Raw genomic sequence first — 11,889 nt, 5'->3', positions numbered from 1 at the left:
TCGAGACAAAACTTTTCTATATGTGATAACCTTCACAAAGCTGTATGCGATCAGCATACATTGCGCAAGTTTCACGATCAACATCTAGGCCGGTGTTTCTGATTCCGACTCCTCAGAGCTGACCATGGCCCAGCGGATCCAATTTATGGGACAAGATATAGTCCCGGCCAAAGTAGACGGACCTGCAGATGTTTTTTCTAACACATCATTTGTGCTTGTTAAACCCAGGTGAGTTATCAGTTAACAGAAACGTTAACCGTTGCTAGTTCACTCCACCGTGGGAGACATGTGTGCGGTATTTTGACTGTAAGCGCAGTTGTATATATGGCTATGTTCTAATGCAGACGATGTAAACAAATATATCAGGCTGTACGTTAAAATACTAGCACACTGTTTCATGACCCACGTTTTAAGACATCTAGATAGGTTAATTGGCGTGAAATGAGAAATATCATTTACAAATGTCAGGGTTCTTTTTTTGATTTCATAACTGATAGAGTTGGCTACTCATTCATTCATTTATTGATATATTTGACTGATGTTTCACGACGGCCACAAGTATGCATGTATTCCACTAGCTTATACGACACCATTATGTTGGGGGGAAACGGGGTAGAGCTTGGGCCAACCCACGAACAGGTTATTTTCCGGAGACACTTTGTTCGTTACTGTTATAAATGTTGTTGTGGGTTTCATATGTTTTAAGCAAGTACTTGCTCATTTAGCACTATAGCCGTCCAAAATAATTGTGGCAGAAATCTCATAACTAAATCCAACGTCTCTTATTTTTAAAAACATGGCCTGTTTCTCCGAAACGTAATCCTTACATTCCAAGAAACAGAGACGGGCAGTTTCGGCCGTGGCGCCACAGCTACATCGAGGAGAATCAAAGACAAACTTGTTGAATAAATCTTCATTTAGACTACTGCAGTCATTTCGTCAGCGACATAAACATATGTTAGAAAGTCTACTGCCCGTATAATAACAGGTTTTACTTTGAGTAGAACTTCAGAAGTTGAAAAAGTGTGAAAGACTTTCTAGACTGGAATTATGACGATAGTTTATTTTCTAATTAAAATGGGGATCAGAGTTATGCTTCTTCCTCAACGCTGCTGGGAAGAGAGAAGTGAACTCGATGGTGTCGTACACCTATTAATTATCAGTTGACTCGTGTCAACTGCCCACTTGTTCTGTTCATTAATGTGACGAGATAAGTACACTTTTCTAAGTGTTTGGATTAGTCAGTGTTCTGCAGATTGCCAGGGTTTACATGTCTCGCGATTAAACCTGTCATTGCTCGACATTCAAAGGATCCACTATGTTCCAGTGAGATCAACCCGAGATGTGTTGGCCAAGGTCCAACAATAATGTGATATGGAATTAGTACTCGTAAATATAATACGGTACTGTTTTTTGTTCCACATAACAATAGCCCTGGGCCGCTTGTACAAAGGGACCGTAATCACAAAGCTCTCGATCGTAGCCTTATCTAACAATCTACACCCTCTTGCACAGAGTTAGTAAGCTTGTAACGTACAACCATAAATTAAAATCGGGTCGATTCTGTTGTAAATATTTACAATCGGCGCCCAAATTAACAAATACTTAAATTGAAATACTAGTTTCAGATAGACTCTTAGTTTGTACTTTTTGACTCGGTTTGCAAAGACGTGTAATGTAATTGTCTCAAAAAGATGTTACGATCATTTTTCCACTTGTTGTTAGTGCAGTTCTTAGCTGCTGAATCATTATGATGATCATCAAATGTTATAGACCCGTACATCGTCCATTTACACAGGTCACCTTTATGTAAGAGTCAGATTTGGCTTACGATCGCAATTGTAACTTTGGCGAGGGCAGTACAGTTAATCTGTTCTGTAATTGGAGGAGGGCTGTACAGGTGTTCTCTGACTGGACGAGGCCAGTATAGTTGGTCTGTTTTGTAATTGGACGGGGTCAGTGCGGTTGATTGTAGTCCATTTACGTGGGCTCAGTGTGCTATTTTATTTATCATTTATTTATTTGATTGGTGTTTTACGCCGTACTCAAGAATATTTCAATTATACGACGGCGGCCAGCATTATGGTGGGTGGAAACCGGGCACACCCCGGGGGAAACCCACGACCATCCGCATGTTACTGACAGGCCTTCCCACTTACCGCCGGAGAGGAAGCCAGCATGAGCTGGACTTGAACTCACAGCAACCCAATTGGTGAGAGACTCCTGGGTCATTACGCTTCGCTATCACGCTAACCAACTGAGCCACGGAGGCCCCAGTGTGCTATTTTAAAATTCTGGCATTCATCGTAACACTCAGTCCATCGCTGCTTCTCAAAAAACATAGCGTGAATTTCAAACTCCCATCTTCTTCCCACTTTTCGCAATCTAACTCACCTCCTCTGCTCATTTATTTGTAATTTTATTGTGAAATGCTGTCCTCTTAATTTACTCTCCTCACCTATGAAACTAATTAATTCGCTGCATGGTGGTCACATTGACTGCTATAACTTCGGCAGTACCAAGTGTCTCAACGTCGACAGCCATTCTTAAGTGTCACATGACTTACTTCTGAAATGCAAATGAGTTTTGGTATTGAAATCGTCAAGACAACTATCATATTTCGAACACAGTCTGAAAGAACAACTTCAACCTTCTTAATTCAATCCAAAAAGGCAAAAAAATAGAACTTGTGTTTTTAGTGAAGGTAAGTTTGGGTGCCGTGAGCTTGGATCTCATTTAGATCGGCACCAAATGTGCGTCGATTTGTTTGAGAGGTGGCGATGGACACAGAGTTACGATGAATGTCAGAATTTTAATATAGCATACTCCATCTAGGTGGACTAAGTTGATTGGTACATTAATTTTTCGAGGACTGTTGGTTTGTTCACAGGAAGAGCGAGAACAGTACAATTTGTTCAGTACGTGAAGGCTGACTTTCTCGAGTGTTACCCCTTTCTGAAGGCGATCTAGGAATATGGAGTTCTTGTATTAAACACATTTTGATGCTATTTCTTTTTTGAGTGCATTCAGTACAGATTTTCTCTAATGAAGCCATATGATTAATTATATTCAGCTTTTGGTACTGTGTTGGCGACTTAGTTTGTTCACATACTATGGAAGAAATCTAAGCTGTCTTGTATTTGTTTCATTTGATTTCAGTTGTTTCATTCAGATGCGAAAGTATGGTAAGACTGTCTTAGATTCTGTTGGATCTCTTTCTGTCAGATTCTTAGCCATTGTGTGTTCGGTTTCAGTTGGGTTTCCGATGAAGCGGTGTCCAGTTGTGTTCTGTGCTCAAACAAGTTTAACCAAATCCGAAGGAAACATCATTGTCGGGTGTGCGGCAAAGTCCTCTGCAATAAATGCTGCAAAGAAAAGGTAACTATATGTCCCACGATCAAGATGCAAAGATTACAAATATTAAAACCATATAGTCTTATTCAAATGAATACTGGAGATAAAATGATGACGTTAAATTTTAAGATCCAAAAATTGTGATTTGTCAATTATCCGTTGGTTCATTTTGTCAGCTAATTGTTTTATAATCGACAAAAAATAACATTTTATTGTTATTTTGTTTTATAAACAAGGTTATCTCATATTTAATCTACCACAAGCATTGTCAAACTTATCAGTGTCAGTTGATTTACTTCACAACCAGGAACATTATGCTTCACAATATATTACAATGTACTGCTCATATACATATCGGCTATATTTCGCTGGCAGTTCACAATGAATTAAAATTTCCTGTATATAATAGTAAATAGGATTATGGCTGAAAGAAACCGAACGAACCAGGTCCATAGGTAAACCCCCTCACGCCAGGCGGAACCAACAGGATATGGATTGTGTTAGGGGTCCTCGGCTATTTCAAACTCAGCCACTTTCAACGTAATATTTTGAGAGCTAAGGTAGCATGAAAATTCCAGTTTTTCCTGATCTTGAAAACAGTATTAAACCCTCGATAACATGTACAATGTTACGTAGTTTGTAAGAAACTATACGCTATTAAGGTCAGGATTAGCTTGACGTTCGTACAGTTACCATCCACCAGAAATGTCGAGTACATGTATTTTTTCTCTAGATCCCTCTACCCCAACTAGGATTATCAGAACCAGAGCGAGTCTGTGATGGTTGTCGGGATGTCACTCAATTTGTGACGCAGGCGTACTCTACACTTCCTGTAAGTTTGAATGTCCTACCAATACTACCATGTAACAACAAAAGTACATGTAAAGCTATGCCTTATTTTGTACTTGACCAATTCTTTCCAAATATTTTAAGTTTTGCTTCACTTCCTTTTACCACATGTTACCTTCAGTCATAATTCAGAAGTTAAATTCTCCATCATTTCTGACCCTTAGCGCCATAAATCGAAATAATATACCTACATTAATGGAATATATAATATGATATTTTCTTAAACTTTTCATTAGACCTATAGTCAGACCATTAAAGATGGCAAAAAGACGGCCTAATTTTACCAACACGGATTGAGTAAATGGACTCAAGCTGTGTTGCTCCTCCACTTCAGTGTTCAAAGACGAACCGCCATCACAAAAGTCTGTCACTGTCCTGATCTGAGACAAAGCATTCTTCTAGCATCTATGTTCAGCAAACATTATGGTCAAATGACTCAAACAATTCATGTGTTCTAGGAGTTCCAAAAAATCTCTGCAAAAGGTTTGGCCAAATTAGCCAAAGCTCCGGAATCCGTTGGGAAGGTAAGACAAAAATTGACTAAGAAAGGCAATACTAAGTAGTAAAAGCAGCTGAAAGTGGAGAAACCAACGGAGAGGCTTTAAGATATACAAGGAACAATAAAACAAAATAATTGCCTCCATTCTGTTTGTCTTATCGTAATTGCTTTCATCATTTTGAGTCTTACCTTTAACAAGACGGATTAAAGTGAACATAATGTCAGCCACTAAATCTGAATTAACTAATAAAGTACTATTCTAGAAATGTTCTAAAAATATTTTAAAAATTCTGCACCGCTTATTACCAAAATAAATAGCAAATGATCGTCAGTGCCTTTCAGTTCAATTGGTGACGCCATATGGCCATGTTATAGCTATCTAGAGTGACGTCACAAAACCTAGGAGCTTTCCCGTAACATCGGTATTAAACAATGTGACAGTAAGAAAATACAAACAAAAACGCCTGATAACCAACCAAAGAGTATCGACTCGGTTCCGTGTTCAGATGGCCAATGTTTCTTTTAGTTTGGTGTTGGATTAGGGCTATTTGTGTATACAAGCGTCATGTTTTAGCGTCATGTTTTAGCGGTCCTGCTCGCCCTCGTCTTTGGGTGTAAGGACCTTCTAATTTATAACAGACTCTTTCATGCAGATTTTGGGAAGATATTTTCGCAATAAATATAACTTTGCTAAGGAAAAATATTTTTTCTTCAAACAATGACTCTCCCGATACGCAAAATCCGCATCGATATCTGTCTATCCACTATAAGAAACCACACTGACAATCGACAGCTAAGAGGTTTTTGACTAGACAGCCAACTATCACGTGACGCTTTCAGCGCTAGTTATTGGCCAAGGTCATAAGGGCTTCTACAATATGGCTCGGAGTGAATTGTCCGTCAGTGAGATATATCCCCAATGCTGAACTTCATCTTCTCGGCTTTCAAAACTTTATACATTTTTTTTTAGATATTTTTCTGTGATAACTGTATCCTGTATCCTTTTTTCTATCTATATACCCTGGCAGACTTTATGTTCACTTTAACAAGCCACCTGCATAGCCTTTGTCTCTGACTGTCAAGCTTGTTGATTTCTGACTTCAAAACTTTTACTTTGTACGGTTCTTATTTCTCACCTCAGGTTGTTGAGCTCGGAGGTATGCAAACGCTAATATCCTTAGTGAAAACAAATGTTGATGATGTCGATGTAAGTTAGTAATGCAGTTTTATTTTCAAGAAGGTTTTCCCTTATAGCATATTTATCAAAAGTTTGTACTGCAGCCTGGAATGCCTGGTAACAAACGTTTTTTTGTTATTCTTTGTTTGATTATTTATTGACTTCGTTGGTGTTAACGCCATATTCAAGAATATTTCACTTACACCACAGGCAGCATTATGGCCTGGTGGGACCGGACCGGGCAGGGGGGAACACAGGACCATCCGCACGTTTCTGTCAGATATTCTTTGTTCGATTAGCTTTTCGGGGTGTACCTTGCATGTGTAATGCTCTGTTTGATAAATTGTTTACGAGAGGAGTACAAGTGAGTAATACTGAGTTTGGTCACTCAGTTGTGAAAAAATATGTTTAAATCTCCACAGTTTGAGTGGCTGTTTACGATCAGATTTGTGCACTTCTTGATTTGTTGTTTAGGAGGGGATATCAGCAGGTCTTCACAGTTTGTCCACTTATCCACAGTTACATCTACTACTCGCAGAGGCTGGGGCTATTAAAGCTCTATGTCGGTAAGATCCTAAACCATCAGTAACTCGGGGGTGATATAAAGATGAAGTTAATCATGGCAATTCAGCATATGTTTCAGTAAATTACGCGAGCATATATATGGACATGCTAATCAAATTATTAGCGCAGTCTGGCCTAAACTGATTTCTAGATTTTATTAGTGTATTAACCTACTAACATCTCCTGGTATAAGCCTTGCATTTGCCAGGTAAAAACAAAAAATATTTTAAATCACATGCTATATTCTGTGTATTGTCCAGTTTTCCCTCAACACATCAGTGATAAGCAGTTCGTAAAATACAATTATCATAGCTACGAATATAAACGTATGATCCAAATCGCCTATTACTTATCGGGATTCATATTCAGACCATTCTGATGAGACTCGGATTCAGTGTGCATTGATCTGCATTCGGATTCAGTGCGCATTGATCTGCATTCGGATTCAGTGCGCATTATCTGCATTGTCACAGTAAGTATAATTACAATGACGATTCACTATCAAGGTATTCAGATTATTTATGCTAATGCTTGACCTTTGAAATGTTCCTCAAAACTGGACAACACATGAAAATGAAGGACAACACATGAAATGAAGGACATAACGTTATTATGTAGGTAGGTTATCGTCATTCGCTGTTGGCGTTTGATTGCTGGCAAACACTTCAAGCTTAGGCTATAAATTTTACATAAAACACATTCAGTATAACCATCATACTTATAAGTAGTCTCTGATCAAGTGCTAATACATGCGTGGCCTAGTTTACAACCTTTCTATTTTTTGTGTAGCCGTCTGAAGCCGCCTGAAGTGTCTCTTGTCATAAAAGTGAATTTAAAAGTGTAACAAAACTGTCGATAAAAGTGAAATGTAAGATGATTGTCCATAATTAAAGATAGCGGATAGGTATAATATTTTTCTCTCACTTAGCGCGTCTAGGAAACAGAAATCTCACTCCGTTTGGACACGACCCCGGTCTCACTGAGCTTAAGAATCTTAAGGTGTAAATGGCAGTTGAATTACTTGGTGCTTGCTTATCAACAAAATACTATGAGAATGTGTTGATGACGATCTGGATATATGCAGTCACGCCCGAGGCATAAAATCTGGCTTGCACAACTTACTGTCTGTGCTTGTGGGAGTTATTTCCCTTGCCCAACAAGAATTAAGTCTTGTACGCATATTTTTATACTCCTCAGTTCACAATGAGTCAGTATCTGTTGAAGAGCAGTGTTTCTCCGTAATTTGACATATACCTTTAAGTAATAAAGGCTACAAAAAGGTATGAACACTTCTTCTTTTCAGTAAACTGGCTGACATATGATGTGTGTATTTCTTTGCCTGCAGATGTATATTCCGAGCCAGAGCCGAACAAACGACATTATTGGTGGATGGAATCAGTGCACTTATGATATTTTGTAAATCGCCAGATCTTAAGATCAGAGGTATAGCTGAGATATTTATACCGAATAAAACGCCTTTTCTCGGATTAGAATGGCAATTGTTAATGACTTTACGTCCTGCATAGCTGGCTATTTTTATTCTTTTATTTTTAATTTATAGTTCTCGGTTGTGTAGGTTAAATAGTTAATGACTTTACGCCCTGTATATCTGGCTATTTTTATTCCTTTATTTTTAATGTATAGTTCTCTGTTATGTAGGTTAAAATGCCTTCAAAGAACTCATGATAGAGTTCTTAAATTGGCAGACATCTCCGTCATAAGTTAGTATAGCTGCTAGTTGATCTTTTCTGAATATCTTCTTTATGTTGTCCGTCCGATGTCATCTGACTTATGCTTTGCCCGAGTACACTGACAGTACCCAGTGGTTCCACAGATCAGTTATGCATGAAATAGAATGAAATATGAATATTCAAAGTTACTTTCCTTCTTTTTTACTGATTATAAGACTGAGAAACATTTGGATACGCTATAATCATCGCTCTTCAAACTCTAGTCAGAGACTCCATAAAATTACCATTGCAAAATTGTGAGTGGCGATGGGAAGAAGAGATGTTTTGACGTGCATTTGGCCAGCTAGAGGTGGTATAGCGAATGTTTATTCGCGCTGCAAACTATTTCTGGCCCCTTATAAAAGGCGAACGGGGGGATCAGACCTAACAACTGTTTAATTATCTACATTTTCAGCAATCGAAGAAGGAGCTTTGCAGCCGGTAATGGGGCTCTGTACGAGTCTAGATCCAGCAGTGTCGCTGATGGCCGTCAGTACTCTCAGCCTTATTGTGGAACATCCGGGGACTCACCACGCTGTCATAGAAAACGCCAGAGATGCGCTACCACGTATTCTGTCCTTGACAGCATCATCGGATGAACAGGTAGATAGTTTACAATGCCAGAAACGGCATGATTGAATATATATTGTTTTCTTGTTGTACTACCAAATATTTGGTGTCATAAATGAGAACTTATTTTTTTTCTCGTACCCGTGTGCAGATGCAAGAGGTAGCCCTAAAGACGCTCTGTCACCTGTCTTTGGGTACAGAATGGCACCGGCACAGGATTGTACAGGTAAGCGCACAACAAATATTGCTTTTTATATGACACTGTGTTCATGTAGTACAGACGTAATGGTTAACGACAAAAGTTCAAAGGGGAGAAGAAAACAAAACGAGTCCACACTTTGTGATCGGAAAAATGCAACCATGAACACACCTTATCTGAAGCAATAAGTTTGTAAATTGTCGCAGGCTTACAGAAATCTGAATATAAATATGACCTAGAATACATTGAATATTCTTTATCAGATATTCACCTGATGCGAATGGCTCTTAACATGTACGTACTCTTCAAATGTGTGGTTATTGTGTGCAAATTGTATTAGACGGTACACAGACATTGGGGATGGTATCACAGACAGTGTACATATACAGTGTGGCAATATTTAAGACATTTTGCAACAAATGTTACTGACCTCGTACAGAAAAAAATACCGACGCAGGCATATTTAATTATCCATGCGACTTCCAGCTTGTTTCAGCAGGACGCGTGAACTTGGCTCTGTTTATATAGCCCCATTATATTTTTCTCCTCAACCTTGCTTTCAGGAAGATTTCACTTCTGGAAAAAGTCTCCAAAAGGCTATCAATAGCAGGCCAAAGAATGAGCAGATACTATGCAATGCTGCATGTTTGATTGCAAACCTAGCTACAAGTGATGAAGACCAGGTGGGCTGTAAAGTTTCTGTTACATTGTATGACCGGTTACTAAGGTCTCTGAAAATAAATACGTACAGTTTATTAAGGACAGAGCAGTCAGTAATCCAGTATTTGTCTGCTGTTCCAGTTAGACGTAGTAAAACAGTGGTCGCATAGTCGAATCCACGCCCGTTGACTCGACAGTGGCCAGACTTTTAGCATATATCAGCTCACACATCTATTTAAAACGCAGATTATGTATTGGATTTGCGTTTGTAATAGTATGAAAGACAACTGCAACACCAGAACAGCGACGACAATCTGATAGTTGGCAAATGAAATATGGTAAAATACGATCTCTTGTCACTTTACCTCAGTTAGGGTTTTATTTCATGCAAATGCTTAAATAGTAGCACTTTACACGCTATCTAGTTTCATAGCTTACATAGAACTCGCGACATATTCTTGTGACAATAAATGATCAAGATATTTCGGTGTTGTTGTTTGTTTCCAGTACTGAGACATTGCTGTTCAATGAGAGTTACATACACGACTGTAATACATAAGTACCTGTTTATCATATTTTTAGAACTCGTTACACGATCTCCTTGATTCTCTCTGTGTTTTGCTCACAACAAAGTCATCTAACAAAGAGCTGACGTGTACTATTGCTAGAGCCTTGGCCAATTTTGCTCAACATCCTCAAACAAGTTCGAAAGTGGTGAGTAGATCCAATGTCGCTTTTATGTCAAAAGTTGGCCAGTGCCATGTAAAGGCATGGAACAAACGACCGATGGAAAGATATTGTCGGTGTTGTACAATTCAAATTCGGTTACGAAGACTTCAATACACAGCATAGAATATACAATGCTCAATGGATATTCAGTGACAGTGAAGTTTACAGCGGGACGTTTTTGAAACGTTTCACAAATTATACCAAAAACCTCCTCAAAGTGTCATCTCCAATATTGTAATTCCAAATGCGCTGGTTTCTGCAGATGACCCATATGGGTGATATCGTGAACAAATGCCTCAAGTCGGATCACCCCAAGACAAAGTTAAACGGGGTACGAGCCATTGTTCATCTGTTGAGACATTCCAGACACGTGACCATACAGGAACTGCTCAGGTGGGTTAACTTCTACGTGTATATCTTGAGTGCTGTTTACACTTAATACGTAATTTCTTCATGTAAATTAGGTTTGCCTTGGTTGACTCTGATATATGTTTTCGTTTGTTTCGAAGTAAAACTTTTGCAACGATAATATTTCGTATAAGTGAAATATTGTTGAATACGGCGTAAACACCAATCAAATAAATAAACATTCTTCAGTGGCTATTGTACATGTGCTTATTTACCACAGAAACGGCGCTGGTGAGTTCCTGGATGCACTAGCTTCTGTTCCTGCGCTGATTGGCAGTCTGATAACGAGTCTGACTGGCACAGTCCCAGAAAGAGCCTGGCCGATGTGACAATAGCAGTAGAGAATCCAACCATATCTGGGGGTATAGCCTGGCTGACATGGAAACTCGAAACAGGCCCTATCCGAGATTAGGTTAGATTGTGATGTAAAGAAAAAAGATGGGAATTTGGATTTAGTTGCAGAATGTTTGTGCCCTTTTTGTGCATTAACGTACTATTGTTTACCCTGTTTTCATATTAATGTTTGTATTTCGTACGTTGTCAAAATAACTCTTTCAAAGCAAACGCTGTTAAGTTTTAAACTGTCATTAGACCATTGTTGAAAATATTAAAAAAAAAGATTGCAAACAAAACAAAAACAAACAAAACTGATATCGTGATAGAGTCTACGTTTGAACTTTTCCAGTATATTATATCGCAAAAGAGAGCTATCAGAGCAACCCATGTGCTCTTATTGTAGATAATCCGGCGTGTGGTTTTGTACCAGTTTCTCATAACTTAGTTATATTTTGAATCTTTTCCGGTAAATAATTGTGCTTAATTAAGATACTACTTGCTAGAATAATGTTGCTCATCACCAAGTTAGTCCAATTAAACAAAAACATTTTACAAAAGTAAAAACTGATTGTTGTAAGACATTGGCGTTCACATTTTACAGCTCTTAACATGTTGTATCATTATAACAGTTTGAAAATGTTGATGCTTCCTGATGTAAAATATGTAATGTCTGGTTCCAACCTTTATTCTGTTTATTCACGATCAAATCATTACAGTTCGCCAGAAATGTTACAAATCTCCTGACTAAAAGCCGCAACCGAACAAACAATAGTTGAGCATACGGTCTCACTAGTGAAGGTGTGGTTTTCTAAGA

The 11,889-nt window shown here is 38.5% G+C and overlaps 1 protein-coding gene across 1 annotated transcript; it reads left to right on the top strand.

Annotated features, from left to right (window-relative positions):
• On the top strand, window positions 1-11,889 carry LOC135473959 (uncharacterized). The gene is made up of 13 exons (XM_064753929.1): window positions 1-228; window positions 3,255-3,378; window positions 4,088-4,186; window positions 4,662-4,727; window positions 5,844-5,909; window positions 6,354-6,445; window positions 7,789-7,886; window positions 8,589-8,776; window positions 8,895-8,969; window positions 9,506-9,625; window positions 10,185-10,316; window positions 10,594-10,724; window positions 10,960-11,889. Exons 1-13 carry the CDS (start codon window positions 125-127, stop codon window positions 11,066-11,068), a joined length of 1,404 nt encoding a protein of 467 aa, XP_064609999.1. The 5' UTR covers window positions 1-124; the 3' UTR covers window positions 11,069-11,889.

The sequence above is a fragment of the Liolophura sinensis genome, chromosome 1, assembly GCF_032854445.1.
Source record: "Liolophura sinensis isolate JHLJ2023 chromosome 1, CUHK_Ljap_v2, whole genome shotgun sequence".
Lineage (NCBI taxonomy): Eukaryota > Metazoa > Mollusca > Polyplacophora > Chitonida > Chitonidae > Liolophura > Liolophura sinensis.
The sequence above is the reverse complement of the archived record's forward strand: the minus strand, read 5'-3'. Positions and strand labels throughout refer to the sequence as shown.